Source organism: Lonchura striata, chromosome 18 (assembly GCF_050655825.1).
Source record: "Lonchura striata isolate lonStrDom1 chromosome 18, ASM5065582v1, whole genome shotgun sequence".
Lineage (NCBI taxonomy): Eukaryota > Metazoa > Chordata > Aves > Passeriformes > Estrildidae > Lonchura > Lonchura striata.
Genome location: NC_140720.1, coordinates 7,450,071 through 7,470,519, shown reverse-complemented (window position 1 = coordinate 7,470,519; position 20,449 = coordinate 7,450,071). Strand labels below are relative to the sequence as shown.

The following is a 20,449-nucleotide window of genomic DNA, read 5'->3' as shown; positions in this document are numbered from 1 at the left end:
TAAAATGTTAAAAATTTAATAATAATAATAATAATAATAATAATAATAATAATAATAATAGTAAAATGGTTATAAAAATAATAATACAATTAGAATAATAAAATTTTGTGCTAGGACAATTACAAGACAATAAAAAGCAAAGAATTACAGATGTCCGGATGCTCTTGGGCACTTAGTCACAAAAAGCATGCCTTGTGAAAAAAGGAATAACCTTAAAAGCAATAGCCTGTTGCATATTCATATATTCATACATGATGCATAAATTCCTTGCAAATTAAGAACTTTTCTGGTTTTTGTTGACTTCTTCCCCTTAATCCTGGTGATTCCATAAAGATGGAGAGAAGGTGGAAGAATGTTTGTCTTTTCTGATAAGGAGGCAGTAGCTCTTCATGGGCCCCAAGTCACTGTCATCTCTCTGTGAAGAACTTTTTGATTATCTCATCTCTTGCTTGAGCTAGTAAAATAACCCTACATCACAGATTTCTATTTCAACATTATGTTGTAACCTAAAACTATATTTTGAAGAGAATTAATACAGCATAACTTTCTAACATTACACATACAATAGTCATTGTAACATTTGCGAAAAGCTAGTCATAAAAGATGCATTTTTCACAGGAGGGCCCTTATAAAGATAATTTCATTCCACCCCCACCACTACCATGGGCAGGAACAGTTTTCACTATACCAGTTTATTTAGAGGCCCCATCCAGCCTGGGATCCTTCATTTGCAAGAAGGTTTTAGGCCCTTGATTGGCCCATTACAGTTCTGTCTGGGCTGGTTCGTTTTGACTGGGGATGTGGTGCACTTTAGGTGTAATACCATACTCATATTTCTTATATCTACCGTTTTAACACCTTTTACAATATAGTAAGCAAAGTAACAGTACATGCTTAACAATTATCAACTATTTTACAACCGTTTCTAACCTGTTATAAATGAAAGCTCCAATTTATTAATTGAAGGAAATTTATTAAATGTACCAAATATAAATTTAGAGAATAACAACAAAAAAGGAAAAGCTATGATCAAAAAGGGTCAGTGGCGAGCCTGGGTGTCGGTGCTGGGTGGGACACAGGTTTGACTGCTGCAGCAGAGGGTCTCCTATGCTTTCACATTGTCTGTCCTGTCTGAGGGATTTTTATACAATTTTTCTTGCCCAAGGCAGAGTCCCTTTTCTTCCTTTTCAGACTGCACGTATTCATGTGGAGTTCTTTTCTCCGTGGCAGGCTGAACAATACATGTCTGGATAGAGATGAACACCCGTGATTGCGTTCCTGGGGAATTCAATATTGAGATGTATCTCCCTGATGGCTCTGGCTATTTCCATCTCAGATATTTATGGCGTATTTATCATCCAGGGTTCCTCGGACCACCCTGATGGATGATCCATCTCCAGGCCGGCCACTTTAATTTGCTTTTAAATGGAATCCTCCCTCTCTTGTCCAGGTTGTGTTGCCATCCCTGTCACTGGCTTGTGCGTTTTAAAAACTTCTGATAAGAGTACATTTTAACAGCACTTTAAAACACCATGACCATTTTATTTGCACGAATTATCACATACACATATAAAAAACCTATTTTTGACAACGCCACAGGGAAGCTGGACATTAGCTGTCACGACACCCTCTGTGTCGGGCGGGACACCCTCAGTGTGGTACCCGCTGCCCCTCAGGCGGGACCACACGGGGCTGTTCTGTGGGGGCTCCGCGGGACCACACGGGGCTGTGACGGGACCGTGGCGGTTCCCCGGAACCACACGGGGCTGTGACAGGACCGTGGCGGTTCCGCGTTCCGCTGTTTGTCCGCACCGCCCGCCGGTGCCTCACGGCCGCCCGGCCGGGCAGCGCGGCAGCGCCGTGAGGGAGCGGAGCGCGGCGGGCTCGGCCCGCGCGGGGCATTGTGGGAGGGCCAGCCGCCGCCGCCATTTTGTCTCGGTCAGGCGCGGCGCGGGCTGTCGGGGCGAGGCGGCCGAGCTGGTGTCTGGCGAGGGGGATTCGGCCCGCAGCTCACGATGATATCGGCCGCCCAGCTCCTCGACGAGCTCATGGGCCGGGACAGGAACCTGGCCCCGGATGAAAAGCGCAGCAACGTGCGGTGGGACCACGAGAGCGTGAGTGCAGCGCGGCCGCCTCTCTCCTCCCTCCTCCGCCGCTCTCGCACGCTGCGCGGAGCCGCGAGTTTGTCGGAGCGACATGGGCGGCTTCTCTTGGCCGGGGACAGCTGCGGGAAGGGGGGAAGAGGGACGGGGTGAGGTGCCGCCGGAGCGGGGGTTCCGCGGGGTTGTCGGGGTGCGGGTTGGGCGCTCCACGCCGGGCCTGTGTGGCGGCCTGGGCGGGCCGGGCCTGGCCGTGCGCGGGAACAGCGCCGAGGCTCCCCGAGGAGGAGGAGGAGGAGGAGGAAGGTCCTGGCACAGCCGGGCTGTTGTTGGGACACCGGAGGGACGGCCCCGGTGTTTGAGTGCTGCGGGGGAAGGCTGTGCCCGCCGGCGCCGCCGTTAAGGGGGACGGGGGTTCCCAGAGAGCAGCTGGCCTCCCCTAGGGAAACACAAAAATAAGGAGTTCAACACTTGTGAGTGGAAGCTGCTGACTTGCACGAAAGGGGATGAGACACATGTTCTGGTTTGGGAGATAAATGTATCTGGATCTCTTCGTGAGGATGGTGTTGGGGGAGGAAAAAGAAGGGCACGCGCGTACCGACTTTAATGCCTGGAGCTTGTGCTACAAGGAAAAACCATAAGACTTTAGAAAGTGAGTATTTGGTTAAAAGGACCTTTATTCTTTCCATATTTCCTCACTCAGAGAAATCTGCTTGGGAGGGAAGGATGGATACTATCCTAAACAAGACTGTTGTTTAGGAGTACTTGCCTACTATTGTTAATATGGTGTTCATTAATTTTCTGCAATAAGTAGCCCAAATAAGACATCGTTGTTGTTATTATTATTGAGGTTTCTCCAGTTGGTTGAACTTTGAATGATGAGTTAGTTCTGGCTATCATAGTTGAATTTTAAGTTATTTCAGGAAAACGCAGTGGTACCTACAGAGTTGCTGCTGCTGCTGCTTTGGGAGAGATGAACACTGATGAATTTTTAAATTTTAGTTTCTCCCGTTCATTATGCCTTTTTTTCGTTATGGCATATGTGTAAAGAAAGTGTTGCAGTTACAATACTTTATCACTTAAGTTGTAGGAATTTCTGTGATTTAAGCTGCACATTTAGCTGCTCTCCCCTTAGTATTTGCTTAGGATGTTGTTTATTTGGATGGAGAGAGAAATGCTTGGGTTTGGCTGTTCTAAATTGTATCTTAATCAAAGACAAGATTTCATTTTTTCCTGTGGGATTTGGGTCATTATAAAGGAGGATAATACTTGTTTGAATTTGTTTGGAGTGGTTAAATTTGCATGATGTCAGGACCAGTACCTGTCTTACCTTTGATTTTTCAACTGTGAGGAACCATGCTTCCCTTGAAAAATGCTGCTGTGTAGGTAAGCAGTGCATATCAGGAAGAGATTGTGAGTTCAGGAAGTTTTCATGACCTTGCTTATGTGTTTCTAGACTTAGTTTATTAAGAAGATAATTCAGTTGAGTGTTTGGTTAGATATTTTCCTTTGTGAATTTAAAACAAGGAGGAGTTAGATGAAATACATGGAATACAAGGTGAATGGCTTGAACCATGTTGGCCCAGGTAGAACAGATAAGGGGATTGGTTTGGTTTATTCATTAAGGTGAGAAAGACTTCTTTTCTTGGTTGGTTTTTGTTTTCCCCATCATTCACTTTTAGTAAGTTCAGATTACCTTCTTCATCTTCAAATGAACAAATTACCAAGTATTTTCAATTCTTCTTTTCACTTAGAGCTTTAGGCTGAGGAGTTTGACTGTAACCAAGGGACTCAGTCTCTGAGCTCTTCTGGTTTGCTGTTTTAGAAACAGGGCCTCGTCTCTCCTTCCCAGTCCTCTGACAGTTCAGAAAGTGAGAGCTGTCCTGTGTCTGAGAGCAGTGGGAAAGTTACGAGCCTTCAGTCCTGCAGGATCCACTGCTGTTTGCTGAGCTTCTGCTTTTATTTATGATTAAATACAACTTTTCTGCAAGGAATGTTTTCCTAGATTCCTACAGTCAACTGATGAGTTCATCAACCCCTGCAATTACTGCTGTTAAACACGTGTCTCACTTTGACTTCCTTTGTCACCTGAAGATAAATTTGCAATGCTGACATGTTTTTAAAGACAGGAAATGCAGATAAGATTCAAATGGTAATATTAATTCCTCTGCCTGCTGTCCTGCTTTTCAGGTGAAATGTAATTTCTTTTGAGATTAGACACTGATCAACATGCAACCTGCTCAATGCTAGCATGTTGTATTGATCCCAAAGTGTAGAATTTTGTCACATTTCATCAAGTTTTGAACGTGGAAGATTATCACAAGAAGCTAATTTATATTTTGCTTATTCTTTGGGGATTGCATCCATGTGGCTATCAGAAACTGGAAGGTGCAGTGAAATACAAGATGGAAAGTGTGGAAGCAGAGGGCGTGATATCTCAGTGTGGGATTTATTTGCAGTGCCAATGAAACATGTAGATCATATAATATAAAAGCTTTTGTAAAGCTTAAGTTCTTACTATAAAACTTTGACATGATTAAAGCCTTTAATCTTTAAAAATTGGAATTCCATTTGTGGTATATTTCAGTATGATGGCATATCCTTAGGTGATCAATCCTGGTTTTGGCAAAAAGACTTTGTTTTGGGAAGAAATTATTAGTATCATGTATTTTAGTCTTTCTGCTTACTATCATATCTGCAGACAAAGTATATTTCTTTGTTGATTCACACCTTCCTGCTTTAATATGCCACCTGCACAAAGCAAGTTCTTGCAGAAATAGCAATTGCATAAGAATTCTGAGTTTGTTCTGTAGTACAAGACAGCCCGTTCTCCAGTAAGGTTTGACATTTTAATACTTCTTCAAGGCTCTGAAAACTCGGGGTTTTCAGAAAGTGGAGAGGGATGAAGAGCTGTTAGACAAAGGACTGTGAGAAATCAGCTCTGATAATGTAGTTTCACAAAATGTTGGTTTGTATTCAGAGTATGATGGGATGAATTTAGCTATTTATGATGTATTGTGCTTTTACTTTTATAATGCCAGCGACCTAAATTGCTTTGTATCTAGGTAGAATTTAAGGACTTAATCCTCCAGGGGATGGAGGGAGAGGACTTAACTTTTCATTACTAATACTCTTCCTACAACAAATAACATTTATCTTTACAAGTGGGTTCACTCGGGAGAAGGGCTGATGTTTGGGTGGGTAGGCATTGCTCTTAAAATGTCTGCTGCATGTGAGTTTTAATGGATTCAAAGATCTCAACTATGAGGAGGAATTTACTAGTTTTGGTGCGCAAGACAGTCTGCTGGATTTTATTCTCAGCCATTTTACTAGGAATTGTCACTCTAAAGGAATTTGAATTTGTAATTGTTTATTACTGTTGAGGGATACTTCTCCATCAGTAAGTAATTTCTTGCAGAAGAGAATCATGTTAATGTAGAAGCATTAACAATATAGGGCTGTCAGTAGCTTCTTTATATGGGAGAGCTTTGAAGTTATTCCCAAACTCCAGTTGTGCTTGCAATTTTTGCTGTTAACTTAGTGGACTTGAATGTAAAGGATACTACTCTCCCACCTCCAAGAGATTTCAGGGGTTAGTGAATTTGTGATGAAGAAATGGAAAGTTCCAAACATCCCTGTTTGTTGTAGTGTCATAGTGTCTTACCAAAATGTGAGCACTAGGGCTTTGAGACCCGAGCTGTGGCTTATCCTGCACCAGCAGTTTGACACTGATATTTGCCTGTTGCACCTTCACGCTAGCAGAGTTGGCAGAATAACTCTGCAGAAGGGAGTAAATGCTGGTTACCTGCACTGGGAGTTGTCTACCAAACTTCCTGATATGGAATGTGTTTTCATATTACTTGTGATTAATGCAGTGGCCTGATAAACCATGGATGTGTGATGCCAGTTTTAGCTCATCAGTCACCTCTGTTTCAGTCCTTTAATGTTCTGTGATGGTTAAACCATTCCTTTGCCCTTACTGTTCCCGCTCACCATTGATTATTTAGGACTGATTGAAAGTGCAGTTGAAGAGCAGCCTGGGAAAGGCAGATGTTGCACTCAGTGAAGCTGAGCTGGAATGATACCTGCAAGATTCTGCAGGATTCCAGCAAGTTGTATTTTGCTGTTGAAGCAAACTCAATTGAAAAGCATAATGAAATGGGTATGAGAGGGGAAGAAAATCGCTTCAGCCACGGTGGTCTGAACCACTCTGAAGTGAGTATCTCTCTGCAGGCTGCTTCCTAGGAGAAAATGTCAAGTAATTCACTGAGTGCCATCCTAGTGCTACAGTGGCAGCATCTAGAGCTGGTAGAAGAAAATCATGGCAGCTTTTTGCTCTGTGTGTGTATGTTTTGTCATTTTGGGTTTGAGTATTATTATATGGCTCATGTTTGGTTTGGGATTTTAATATATAAATAATTAATACAGTGTATGGTATGTTTAAACCTCATATTTTAGTATTGGTTACTGCAACTTATAGCTGTAACCATTAGCTAATAAAAAGAGGATTTCCTACTAGTACTGTTTCATAATAATTGTAATTCTTTCTGGTTTTATTGAGGATGGGTTTTTTGTTTTGTTCATCATACTTCTAATGACTTTTCCTTTGCTCCTTTTGTTACTGCTAGTTTCTAAACTGTTACAGGCCAGTTTGCCTTGTTTTTTGGTTGATAGAGGATATTCTACAACACTTCTAACAGTATGGTGTGGTCAGACTGTCATTACTGTGCTTATGAAATTGTTTAATCGTTCTCTGAATTTTTTTGGGAAGTGTCTTTCCGCTGAGCCTTATACCTGGATATGAGTATGAGAAAATGGAAGAAGAGAATGTATAGAGAAATTACATTTCTGTGGACCAATACAGAAATCCATCCCAGAAACTGGTCCTTTGAAGTAACTCTGTAGCAATATTGCAGCTTTCAGAGAAGAGCAGATTCTAAAATCTGATATTGTCTAATAACTTTCTCCTTCTGAGAAGAAAAAAAAAGTCTTTTCACATGTTTTCTTAACTATTCTTGTTTAATTGCTTCAGATAGGTACCAGTGTCCAAACCTGGATCATGGGAGAAGTATTCAAATTGCATAATAAGAGATTTGTTTGTGTTTCTTTCCTGTGGTTTGTTAATAGAAAGCCTGATTGTTTTTCTGAGTAATCTGTAAAGCAGTTAGTAGAGTTTTAACTTCCCTAGGCTGATTTGCAGTCTGGCAGTTAGCTTGGAAAAATAAATCAGGCTGATCTAATTTGATTAATGGCTATCACAGGCTTTTTAGTGAGGTGGTGGTGTTGGGTCCTCTGTCCTTACCCCCTTTTCTTCAAATATTTCAGTCTCTATCGTGGGAGATAAGATACTGCAAGCAATTGTCCACTGGATATGCAAGAGGATTAGAACTAAGCTATAATGCATTCACAGTTACTAGATTGCCAAAAATTAGAAACTGGTGTATTGTAAAGGAGGTGCTGGAAGAACGTCCAGGCTAGTTTTGGATTTACACCTTAATTAATGGTAGTCACATCTGTGGGGAGGGTCTAATGAAAAGTTAATTATTTAAGATTATTTATGAAGTTAGGGATGAAAGTATTTCTGATTCTACCCTTATGGCTGTTCTGATGGATAGACAGGAGATATTTCTGTGTCATGCACCTCAGGATCTGACCAACTTGACTAGCTAAGCCCAGGCTCATGGATGAGGGTGAATAATCTTTTTAACAAAAGCAAGTTTTATCAATCATACGTTAAGTACTTATTGACTTAGAGTAACAGGTTTGTGGGTTTTTGAACTTTCTGATGGTAATTTTTGTTATCAGAAAAGGAACCTGACTCAATAATGTAAAACCAGACTGTTCAGAAACGAACCAAACCCTTTCTAGTTGGCAGGAAAGCAGATTAAAATGAATGCCTTTTTTGCCTGAAGAGCTATATAATGCCTTGTTGACTGTAATTCTTAAAGTAGGGAATTGTAAAAGCATTGGAGTGGGAAAGCTTCTGGATAATTGTCTTTTAATTGCCATCAAAGTCCTTGGGGTAGTACCTAATGTTTGAGTACAGGTGGCTCTGGTTCTCCAGGCCAGTAGCTCTGGGGAAGTGAAGGCTGAACACAGAGTTGTCCCAGACAAGCAGAGGAAGCATGGTCTGTGCTTCCATGGCAATTGTTCTCACCTCTTGTGGCTTTTCACAGTTCACAATTTCACTGAACTTACTAAATAATCCACTCTGATCTCATTCCTTTCCTTTGGAAATAGTAAATATTTATATTTATAAATTGAAGATGCTTTCCTCTAATCTTAAATATTTAGTGGTAGAATTAAGAACTATTACTATTGCAAGGAAAAGTAAGATTTTTGGTATTTTGTCATCAAAATGCATCTTATACCACTTACTGCTGCCAAGAAGTATAAAGATAAAGGGTGTGTAAAATTTTTAGAAATGTTACTATGTTCAAAGGAAACTTTGACACTGAACTTTGTGTTTTAGTAAAAAATCAATTGCATAAAATTTTAAATTCAAGAGGCAAAAAATGATGCCTGTTTCTCTCTTCTCTGTCAGGTTTGCAAGTACTACCTTTGTGGCTTTTGCCCAGCTGAATTATTTACAAATACCCGTTCTGATTTAGGTAAGTTTATAAGTCATGTCATCTTCATTCACTAAAAAGTAATTACAGTTGAGCTTTTGTTTGCAAACTGTGTTTTCATTGTTAATTGCTCTGTCAAAACACTTTGATTTTTTTTTCATTTCAAGGTTGCCAGTGATACAGTATCCTAAAAGTAATGCTTATTCCAGATCATACTTTGTCTAAATGAAAAAGCTATTTAAAATTATTTCTTACTGTGTAAGCTAAGTTACTGGGTGTGGGGTGCTTTTCTCCTGCTCGAGTGGCAGTTTCTAGTTTGGGTTCCGCTATCTGGGCAGGGTTTTAACCTGTTTTTGTGTGAGTATATAGGATTGAGCTGCTTTACCTAAAGTAAAAGACTCACTCACTGTAATAGTTATTTCTGAAGACCAGCTCTAAATTACTGGTAGTTGATAGCTACATGTAGCATGTAGTTTAGAGGTGTTAACTTAGCAAAACCAGACTTTTTATCTTAGTTGTAGTTTTTAAATGTGTTGAAGAGTTTGAGAGTCTGGGGAAGGTGAGGAATTTTAACACAGCCACCTTCATGAACTTGATGCATGTACCTCCTAATTTACTCTGAAGATCTGTTTTAAGTAGCTAGTGTGTTGCAGAGAACCCTGGAAATTAGAAAGTGCCTGATGAAATTTCCCTTAATATATAATTTTTAAATTTTTTCTTCTTTTTTTTTTTTTTTTTTTTTTTTTTTTTCTCTTTTTTTTAAGCCCCAGGTGTTTAAGATGTTACACAGTTTGTTTGTATTTACTAATGTAAAACTTGATCTGGAAATTTTTTATCATGATTCTGTATGTAGAGTCTCTTTTTTATAATTACCTAATGATGTTGGCATTCTTTTTCTTCAGTGTTTTTCAAGCTCCAAGCAATGGAAGCAGACAGGCAGAAGCATAAAAGCTATTTTTATGAAATATAGCTCTGTTCTGTCATGATGCACAAACAAATGTTGGTGGAATATGAATACAGCATTTAGGAATGCAAACTTAAACTTTGTGTGTTGTCTTCTTAGGTCCTTGTGAAAAAATTCATGATGAAAATCTACGCAAACAGTAAGTTTGTTGTTTGATATGTTAATAAAGTAAATAGAATTTCTGGTATCTTTGCAATTTGTTAATAACAGCCCAAACATTACTAATGACTTGCTCTTTTTATTTGCAAAAGTTTATTTCAATTTTTATTTAAATAAAAATGTACTTATTTAAATATGTAATATTCTCTTACTATGAGCAAGAATTTATAACGCTGTGTGTCTTGTTACTTGGTTTTCATCTATTAGAGATTGATGTGAACTCTCATTTTTAACATCTCTTCTCAGGTATGAGAAGAGCTCTCGGTTTATGAAGGTGGGCTACGAGAGGGACTTCCTGCGCTATTTGCAGAGCTTGCTTGCAGAGGTGGAGCGCAGGATCCGGAGGGGCCATGCTCGTTTGGCTCTGTCACAGAACCAGCAGTCTTCTGGGGTGAGTCTGCAGGAGTCATTGAGGCAGCTTTTCCTGTAGACTGCATCTTCAGGGTCTTACCTATTCAGGTGAAACTTATTATTATCCAGAAGATTCCTGATGAATAAGATTTTTCATCTGTTAGCCAGCAGATTGCATTAGTGGATGAGCCAAGTGACTCCAGAGCCACCGAGAGCTGTCTCTTGTTTCCTCAGAATAAGAATCTATTCTCTACCTATCAGGTGTTGTCTTTACCCTGACAACCTCAATTTACCTCCTCTCCACTAGTTGCACATTCCTCCCTCTCTGCACTAGCAAGCTGTATCTTTTCCCCTGATGGATTTGGAGCAGGGTCTGCAGCCTGTGCTCTCTGAGTTTTATGACTGCCAGGACAGCCTTGCTCTTTCTGCTGCCCCACCTTACTGTTCTGTACAAAGTCCATTTGCTTCAGAAGGAGCTGTGGATACTATCAAGTTGAGAGATCTGCACTTGTGGAGCAGAGGTTTGGAGGGTGGCAATAAGTCTATTTTGGCAGCCTGCAGAGAGGACACTGCTAACAAATACATCTTTGAAGTGAAATTCTTTTTGCATTTTACACTCAGAGATTGAAATTTAAAGCCTACAGAACCTCTAAGTCATACTTGAATGTCTGCAAAGATATGTAATAGCTGCATGGGAGTGTCACAGTTTAAAGTTAGGACTTTGAATGCAATTTTCTTACCTTTTATGGCTCAGGATCTTGGGCCATTTTTGTTGATTTGGGAGGAATTAGTGTGACTAGACTTAACAAGGGTGGAGTAAATTGTGTCGAGGAGTGTTTTATATTAGACTAGACTATTATTAGTAGCTTCTCATGGGAGAAGAGGCCAGGGGGAGGTTATTCCCAAAGTGTCTCTGGAATATGAAAAGGCATACATTAGTGTGTTTAAGCTATTTTAACAAAAGAAGAAAAAAAAATTACAGGAGAGAAAAAAGCCCCAACTCACTCGTGTGCTCTTTACAGGGAGCAGGACCTACCGGTAAAAACGAGGAGAAGATCCAGGTGTTAACTGACAAAATCGATGTACTGCTTCAACAGGTGAGGGGTTTTTAGCCCCATGAGAGAGAGCCAAACAAAAGCCCCTCTTGCTTTTGTTACTTGATCAAAAAATAAACTTTGAACGTTTTTATTGCCTTTTAGATTGAAGAACTAGGTTCAGAAGGAAAGGTGGAAGAAGCACAAGGAATGATGAAACTCGTTGAACAGTTAAAGGAAGAGAGAGAACTGCTGAGGTCTACAACTTCAGTAAGTAATGTGTTCATAGTTCTGTGAGACGTATCAAAATTTGGTGCACAGTACATTCTAAATAAACATGTCCTTCCACTGAAGACATGCAAGGTCTGTGCAGAACTCATTACATAGTAACAGGACATTTGGCTGTGTTAATCCAGTGTATTGATTAGGCATTCTACCTTGGGAGTGGACTTCCTGCACACAAATTATGAAATTACTCATCCAGCAGTCCTGGAGGAGAGCTTGCACGTTCCTCTAGTTGAGGTCTCAGTTAAACTTTGCCCTGTGAATGGGCACAGGGTGGCCTCTTCTCTCCCTGTTTTCTGTGATGGAGTGCAGTGCACCAAAGGTACAGCGGGTAGATGTGATTTCAGCTTTCAGTACAGCCTGGGATTTGACAACAGTAACATAGAGTTATAGACCTCTTCACTGACTAAAACTTCTCTTTTGCTGTGTCAAATATTCTTATTTTTCAGACAATTGAGAGCTTTGCAGCCCAGGAAAAACAAATGGAAGTTTGTGAAGTTTGTGGAGCCTTTTTAATTGTAGGAGATGCCCAGTCCAGGGTAGATGACCACTTGATGGGAAAGCAGCACATGGGTTATGCCAAAATAAAAGCTACTGTAGAAGATTTAAAAGTAAGTATTTCCTGAAATGAAAAATGCTTGGAGGTTTCCTAATGTACATAAAAGGCTGTCCAGTGGATTTTCTCAAGAGGGTGAAACACTCCCAAGAAATGGAATGCTGCACTGTGCTTTCACTTAAGTAATTTTTTGTGACATAAGATACAAGCAAAGATGTTGATTCAGGTGGGAAATTTTATGGCCTTTTTAAGGAAATGTAGTGTGTCCTCTGTTCTTGTGAGCGTGACAAGCAAAAAAAGCAAGACAAAGGATTTTCATTTCAGGAATTTTAGGAAGCACTGTCCTTTGTTTGGAAGATTAAACTATTCTGAACGTTTAGGCTTTTACATCCTCAGAATCTATAAGCTTAATTGTCTTGAGTAATCTTCATTTCTTCCTGTGAACTTGTTTTTTAAGGAAAAGTTACGAAAAAGAACAGAAGAGCCTGACCGTGATGAAAGATTGAAGAAAGAGAAGCTAGAACGGGAAGAGAGGGAGAAAGAGAGGGAGAGGGAAAGAGAGGAGCGGGAAAGGAAGAGACGACGTGAAGAGGAAGAAAAGGAAAAAGAGAGGGCTCGTGACAGAGAGAGGCGTAAAAGGAGCCGCTCACGGAGCAGGCATTCGAGCAGGACATCTGACAGGAGGTGCAGCCGCTCACGAGACCACAAAAGGTCAAGAAGCAGAGAAAGAAGGCGAAGCAGGTACCTCTGTTGTGTGTCTGTGTGTCTCCTAAGTATTTTCAGGTGAATTTCCAAAAGGTAAAAATATTGTGGGGACTTGCCTGTCTGAGTCACATCACTGATTTGTTAGCTTCACTTAGGTCTTTCTTAAGTGAAGACACACCTTATTGGTTCTAAGGATAAGCAAGTTTTTGCTGAGTGTCACTGTCTTCTCTCCATTTTTGGAAGATGAAACCATAGTGGTGGAAGTGGCTTTATGAGGGAGCTTTCAGCAAACCAAGAATGCTCCCAAAAACACAGTTTCTTGTTTCTTCCTTCAGCTGGTCTTTATTTCATGGTGGTAGATACTTTTAAACTACATAGATAACTGTTTCAGTAAATTAAGAGGGCGTATTTCTTATATACTGGGAAATATGAAATATTTGTATACAATATGTTAAGATTTGGTTTCTGTAGGTAATCACTGTATTTAAAGGTGACTGTTGTACTGTTTCATATTCTGAGTTAGAAAATAGCGGCTGAGTTTTACGTTTTTACGTTTTTGAAATTCTCTCTGAACGTTAAGGAGTCGTGACCGGAGGAGAAGCAGAAGCCATGATAGATCAGAAAGGAAACACAGGTCTCGTAGTAGAGACAGGAGACGGTCAAAAAGCCGGGACCGAAAATCCTACAAGCACAGAAGTAAAAGCAGAGAGCGAGAACAAGACAGGAAGTCAAAAGAAAAAGGTATGTTTGTATAAAGACTGAGTTCTTAGCAAGTTCTGAAACTGTTATTTTCTTAGAGTCTCAAAAGCTGTTAGCTTTTCAGTGAGTGCCTGAAAGCTCTTGGTATCAAATCAGACCTCATTCTGAAAGCTCTGTGTGTTGCTGTAAGCAATTTGAAACATTTTGTTCTTTCCAGTTACCGTCACTACACGTGTGTGCATGCCTACACCCCAGTGACCTTCTCTTACCTGTTGCACTTTGTCTGCAGATGAAGTGTGCAAGGATTTTTATTTATCTTAAGACCTGTTTACCTTTAGAAAAATGTAATTCTGTAATCATCATTTTCTAAGAGTGAGTGTCTTACATTCCTGCTCTTAGTGGATATTTGCAATTACCCTTTGCAGGTACATGTTTTGTGGGAGGTTAGTACCTTGCTTCTCACCACCACCTATTACTTCTCAACACTGTAATGTTTCCTTTATTATCCTTTTAACAGTGCTTTTAAGTTTTCTTCCTGATCTATAAATGCAGTCCAAGATAAATATTGCAGAATCTCTGTGATGCTCTAAATGACAATTTATGCCTTCTCCCCAGTCTCCTGCTCTTCCTCCCCACCTTTCTCCCTTTTTTTTGTTTGTTGTTTGAACAAAGTGAGTTTTGCTTTGTCAGTATTCAGATGAGTCTCAACAGAAGGCTGTGTTAGTCTTTGGAATGGTTTTGTAGCTGTACCTGCTGTGTACCACAGCATTCATGGTGATTCACTGTTTCACCAGAGGCTGAAGCTCAGAAACTTTATTTTAACTAAGATTTCAAAGAGCTACAGTGAGAACACTGTGGATTCACATTTTGTGGGAAGATACTAATTCACTGTTATTGCTAAATTTCCCCCTTTAAAAGTCTTTTGGAACTTCTGTAGGAACGTAATACTTCTGGCTCTGGTGGGGAGCTGACTAACGGCCAGTCCGAAACAGCCACCCCACTTCATGGGCTGATCATCAGTAATGGATGAAACAATTGTGTTTCTAAGGTACTTTTGAGGTTCTCTGGAATGAAAGGTGCTCTGTGCATGTGTCTGGGTTGCATAGGCCTGTCTGCTTGACCCTTCTCTGTATTTATCCAGTGGATTGGTTGCCAAAGTATTGGTAACGCTTCATGTATTTCTCTTCCCTGACTTCCTTGGGGTGTTTCAATTATTCTGGTTTATACTGTGGGGCACTCTCAGTATTGATTCTTCTCTCATTTTCCTTTGCCATGTAAGAGAGTGGGTTTGTTGCTTGCTCGTTGGCAGTGGAAATGATGTGCGGGCTTTAAAGTCAGATTCAGTGTTGTAGCCTATATTTGTCCATTGTTACTATTCCTACCTGATTTTTTGCCTGCTTTATGAACAGATTTCTGGTACTTGGTGAAGAATGTCCTGTGCTCCTGAATGTGTGTTATCTATGCATATAAATAACTTTTCTTATTTATTCAGATTTGGTCTGGTTTTGAGCTTTTCAGTTCTTTCCTTAATCTTCCCATAAATAGAGGAGCTAGTGAACTATCTTCAACGTCTCAAGTATTTTTAGTTTTAGCTTCACTGATTTCCTTGCTGGCTGTTTTATTTGCTGCTTGCTGCTTTCTTCCACCAGAAATGAGAACAGTGAGGTGATGCTATGAGCTGCAATGAAAGTCCCACCTGGGAAAATAAGTTACTTTTTTTGACTGTGCCATCCTAACATTTCTAAAAGCACAAATAAGCCTTAGAACAGGACTGTAATCCTGAAGAAGTTTGTGGGTTTTTCCTTTTGTTAGGAAAATCTTTTAACAGAAAAAAATATAAAAGAGGAGGAAAGGAAGGATAAAACCAAACCCAGTAGTAGTTACTAAGGCAACACTGAATTTCTGTACTGAAGCTGTAAGCACCATTGCATCATCATACTTGCAATGTGGCGCTGTAGATAGGTAGTTAAGAATAAAGCTTTGAGATTCATATATTTGAAGTGTGTGGCTTTTGCACAATAGTAACTTCAAAGTTAAGATTTAACTTAGTACATTGGGAATATTTTCTTCAGAATCCACTTGTCTTTATAGCCACCACTGATCTGCAGTTGTAAAGTAAGTAGCAAAGGCTGTAACTACTCATGGTAGTGCCTTTCATCTGGAAGTCTCAGACCGCTTTATGAACATGAATATTAACACCGAAAAACCCAAAGGAACAGTTTACCAAGACTTGTGTACAATTGCACATTAAATTAGTCCCACACTTTGAAAATTCAGAAGTCCTGGTTTCTTGTTCACTGAGATACTCTAGAAGACAGCAACCAAGGTTATAAGAAAAATGCATGTGTAAAAACAGGGCACTTGCTTTGTGACACAGATTTCAGGGTCAGCGATACCTTTGCTAAAGAAAGGAGCCACCAGCCATAAACACCAATTGAGCATTAGCTTAATATAAAGCAGTAGAATGCACCTACTGTTGAAGTTAACAAACTTCAGAGCAGATGGAATAAATAGGGTGTTTTAATAAAACAAAAATTACTTCCCAGGTACCTTCATTTTATGAAGGGTTAATATGGAATGGGCCTCTAAACCACTTTGGGTTGGCTTTCTATCTTCCCTAATCTGGATTCTGATACTTACATAAAAATAATTATTATCATCTCTTAATGTTAGTGATTAAACCCCTCAGCAAATACTGCCAGAACCTCAGTAATACTGGATACTTCGTTTGATTTTCCAAACAGTAAACAGTCACTTTGTCATGATAAGAATTCTCAAAAAACACATCTCAGTTGCCCACAAAACTCAATTATAAAAATGTTCATGTGTTTAATCAGGAAGCAAAGTCAATATTATGTGATTATACCTATTAGATCACAGCTGAAATAATACACCCAATTCCAACAGAAAACTAATTTTACGTGCTTTCTCTCTTACTGATTAAAAATACAGTGGAGGAACTTAACTTCTTAGAGCTACTGTAGGGGTTGAAAAGTTATTGGGCTATTTGTTGAATACACTTTTTCAGTTCTGCTTGGCAAACTGGAGGTTTGGTATGGTATACCTATTTGAATACTAAAATTTTTAGAAGAGTTTGATCTTTCATACCACAATTTATTAGGTTTTTTTTTTAACCTTAAACAAAATTATCCTTCCTGACCACATTCAAGACACAAACAAGACAAAACAGAACCCTGCACACTGCACATCCATAGGGCTATTAAGATCTACCATATCTACATAGGACAGAAGATAAGATTATTGGACTGACTACTAGTCCTCTGCGGGGAAACAAGACTACTATTCCTCAGTGGATCCACGTGTGCACCGGAGATACCTTTAAGACACAAAAAGAAGACTTTGTAACAAGGTTAGTTAGAGTGCAATCTACCTGCGGAGTTGCCAAATTGAGGGCAGACAGACCCAAACTGACTTAGTCCTTCAGTGAGCTGGGTGATGTTGCCGTGTGCTTCCTCCAAGCACCCTGCACTGGATGTGCTGCTGCAGGTGAATCTCACTACTGGTGGTTATCAGGCAGTTGCCCTCATTTCTGTGTGAGGGGTTTATCCTATCCTTTGGTAGTCTGATATAAAACAAAGAAGTTGGATTGATTGTTGCTGCTCTTTTAAAGCTTAATTTCTTGCTTTGTATCCTGGAATATAAAAGTGTGTTATGCCAGTCTAGGTCATAATGTTATTTAAAATAGCTTTTTCAGAGTGTTTGATCTGTGTGCTCCTGTGTCAGGGATATATCTATCTATTTATATTAATTATTTTGATTGCCCAGATAGCAGGGAATAATCAGAAAAAAGAGCATGAATGTTTTTCTGTATGATGACATCTGAGAGGTTGGTTTCTTGGATTTTTTTTTTCTCTCCAGAGTTTCTTTACTGAGCAAGAGTTGAATATTATGATGTGAAATAATACAGCAGGAATTGGTATTTTTATTAAATTTGCAAATACTGAATTTACAGATGAGGCACACAGCTCTAATACTGAATGGTTTTCTTCCCATGGAAATATTTTTACTTCTGGCTTCCTTCCTTCTTTGAAGATTGAGTTTTTAGTGTAGCAAATACTTCAGTGAGCTTCTCAATTCATGATCAAATTGAGGGGTTCCTTCCTCCACATCTTGCTGTTTCTTTGCCTTTGAAAAAAAATTGCTTTTTATATATCTTCCAAGCTGTCTCCCCAAGCCTTTTTAATGAATTGTTTATAAATAACTGCTGTTTTTATAAAATTGAGAATTAACAATGCTGACAAATCTGCAGCTTCAAATTTGATTTTGGTTGTCACTGATCTCCACCTTCAAAGCTGTCAGTGCTTAATATTGTTTCCCAAAGTATTTGATAGTTTGAGATTGCTAGTTTTTAATTGGGAAATATCAATTTCTTTGATTATGCAATCAAGCGTCCCACCACTCTTTCCTGATTCACTTTCAAGACCATAGTTAATGAGAATTATAAACCAAAGCAAGCCATACACAATCATAAATCAAAACCTGGGGACCAAAAGAATCCCATAATAAGTAAGGAAGCCATGCACCATAATTACACATCTGCCTAACCTCTTTACCCCCAGTTTGCTCATTTTGACAGAGAGCTGAGTAGCTGCCTCTGTTAGGAGGTCTGACCTTTCTCCTGTTCTCCCACCCTGTACTGTCTCCTTCTACCTTTATTTTGTCCCCTCTCCATTCCAGCATGGTAGTCTGAAGCCTATTTCTGTAATTTTTTGAGTATTACTGTTATTGCTATAGAAAGTAATTGTCCCATGTTGTATGCAGTATATATCTCACGTATGCAATGTTTGTTTTTACTTTGAAATCCATGGTCAATGTCTTCTTTCATGGCAGAAAAGAGGGGATCTGATGATAAAAAAAGTAGTATGAAGTCCAGTAGTCGAGAAAAACAGAGTGAAGACACAAATACAGACTCGAAGGAGAGTGAGACTAAGAATGAGGTCAATGGGACCAATGAAGACAATAAATCTGAAGGTGACACTCAGTCCAATTAAAACTGATCTGATATGACCTCAGATCAGACAGAGGTAAGTGCATTATTTCAAACTTTGATTAGGGCTTTTTGTTACTGTTTAACAGTGCAGCGTAAGTATGCACAGATGAAGATGGAAGTAAGTCAAGTAAGAAGACAAACTAAAGCACCTTCTGAAGGAAATGACAGTGTAGTCCTGCAAAACGTTTTGAGGTACATTGTTTTGTCTCAGCTATTTCGTAGCAGACTCATGCCCCCATTAGTGTGCCTCTTTGGGACATATTTGTAATATCGTCACCGTAGAAAAGTTAATTATCCTTTTTTATTTTTAGGGATTTTGTTATCGTTTTTTTAAAAAATTGAACTGGTTTTGTATTTAAGTCCATATTGTGTTGGTACATCAGCAGAAACTTTTGCTTAAATACTTAATATTTGAGGCACATGTTGGACTACTTTGTTTTCATATAAACTGCTAGTATTTCTTTGTCAAGGATGTTTCTAGTTTTTTTGCTTTATTGCCTTGCATTCTAATGCAGTTTGTTCTGTAACTCGAGAGCCAGTAGCATTGGATTGATGGAAGTGTAGGGTTTATGAATTATTGCAGCTGACTACCATACCTCACACAGCGTTGGTGTTGTGAGCGGCCCATGAAAAGCCAAATTAAAAATCAAGGATTCAGTCAAACTAAGCAGGTACTCATGCCAGGTACTCCTTTCTCTACCCACATCCATGTTTGAATGCTGTTGCCTGTAATCTTTAAGCTTACTGTTGTGTTTTTGATTTTGAAGCTAGTGAAAAGGACTTTTTGTGTATTGTGTGAATACTGTAAATCTGATGTTAACAGAATGGAATTTTCTTTCAACTGTGTGTAGGGATGCAGTGCTGCCCAGAATTAGATATCTTTAAAGAGTTTAAAATGCAATAAACACTACATAATATTCGCCTTGTTACTTTCAATGCAATTCAAGTCTTTAAGAGGTATGTGCTTAATATTTCCTACTGTGTAGGAGACTTTGCAGTCAGCCATAGCACAGAAGAGTGGAATGGCTGGTAACAGGCTTGTAAGGCAGATGTAAATGCAGAGACAGATGCCACCAAGTGATGGCAGTGTTGATGGCAGGAGTGTATGCTGGAAACTATTTGTGGGAAATGAAGCAGCTAAGCAATAGGCAATTATGTATGGAAAGGATAACTTGAAGTTTTTTCCCCACTCTTGACATAGCTTTCTTACAGAAGGTCTTTAGTTGTATTCCTGAAATAAGGAACTAACAGTGGAGGTGACAGCTGATAAATGAGCTTCTTGCAATATAATTTGTTACTGTAGTTGCATTATGTACGCTAGGAACTCTTCAACATTTAATGTTGGTATTAAACCATTAATGCTACATCATTGCTTCTAATGCCAGTCATGTTCAATGGTGATGTTTTTGTAGAGTTAAGATGACAGCTAACAACTGGGCGAGTGTATAGGAATGGTAAACAAAATGCTCTTAATGCTGTCTAATCGTCTGTTCTCCCAAAATTTTGCATTATAGGACTACTGTGTGAAGAGTCTGCGAAGACAGTGGAAGACAGCTTAAACTGAAGATCTGCTTTTAAATGAGGTGAAAGAAAGCTGTAGTGGCATAGAAAAATATAAAGTTGAGTTAGATTTTTTTTTTTTATTAAATTTAATTCAGGACTGGTGTTTCCTCCCAGAGTTCAAAAAGATGTGTTGATAATAGCACATATGCTACTGAGAATATAAGTCCTGTATCTTTCTTTTTCTTTAAGACTTTTTAAGATAAGAAACCAACATAACCTGAACACATGGCTTGCTCAGTGTTTAATTGCAAGTTTTCATTCTTGGACTTTAAAACACAAGAATAAATGTTTAGTATTTGTGTGAATTGAACTAAAATGAATTCCATTTTTACAACTAAGCAATTCCTAGCTTCTTGATATACGAGAAATGGAAATAAAGTATCTTTGAATTTCTGTTACAAATTTGTCTCTGTCATTGAACATTTAATATTAAATAAGCTTCTTTCCTAATAAA

General features: G+C 39.2%; 1 protein-coding gene across 8 annotated transcripts; it reads left to right on the top strand.

The window, feature by feature from the left end:
• The first annotated feature begins 1,932 nt into the window (after positions 1–1,932).
• Positions 1,933–20,397, top strand: LUC7L3 (LUC7 like 3 pre-mRNA splicing factor). 8 transcript variants are annotated; one of them, XR_014949327.1, is made up of 12 exons: positions 1,933–2,114; positions 8,644–8,710; positions 9,732–9,771; positions 10,038–10,182; positions 11,165–11,239; positions 11,342–11,446; positions 11,911–12,072; positions 12,475–12,758; positions 13,303–13,463; positions 16,666–16,791; positions 18,273–18,466; positions 19,947–20,397. XR_014949327.1 is itself a non-coding variant. In XM_021555049.4 (12 exons), the coding sequence occupies exons 1-12, from the start codon at positions 2,016–2,018 to the stop codon at positions 19,957–19,959; spliced, it is 1,398 nt and encodes a 465-aa protein (XP_021410724.1). In that variant the 5' UTR covers positions 1,933–2,015; the 3' UTR covers positions 19,960–20,397. The 8 variants fall into 8 exon arrangements, 7 of the variants coding, with proteins under 7 accessions (XP_021410724.1, XP_085412921.1, XP_021410735.1 ...); XM_021555049.4 differs by lacking the exon at positions 16,666–16,791 and adding an exon at positions 18,519–18,624 and having other exon boundaries at positions 18,273–18,413; XM_085556795.1 differs by lacking the exon at positions 16,666–16,791 and adding an exon at positions 18,519–18,624 and having other exon boundaries at positions 18,273–18,413; positions 19,038–20,397.
• Positions 20,398–20,449: the final 52 nt, after the last annotated feature.

Bases quoted from the DNA above. Each gene is read 5' to 3' on its own strand.
- LUC7L3 (XM_021555040.4), top strand. From the start codon at position 2,016: ATGATATCGGCCGCCCAGCTCCTCGACGAGCTCATGGGCCGGGACAGG. The intron at 11,447-11,910 runs GTAAGTAATGTG...CTTATTTTTCAG, and splicing joins TGCTGAGGTCTACAACTTCA to ACAATTGAGAGCTTTGCAGC. The intron at 13,464-18,272 runs GTATGTTTGTAT...CTTTCATGGCAG, and splicing joins CAGGAAGTCAAAAGAAAAAG to AAAAGAGGGGATCTGATGAT.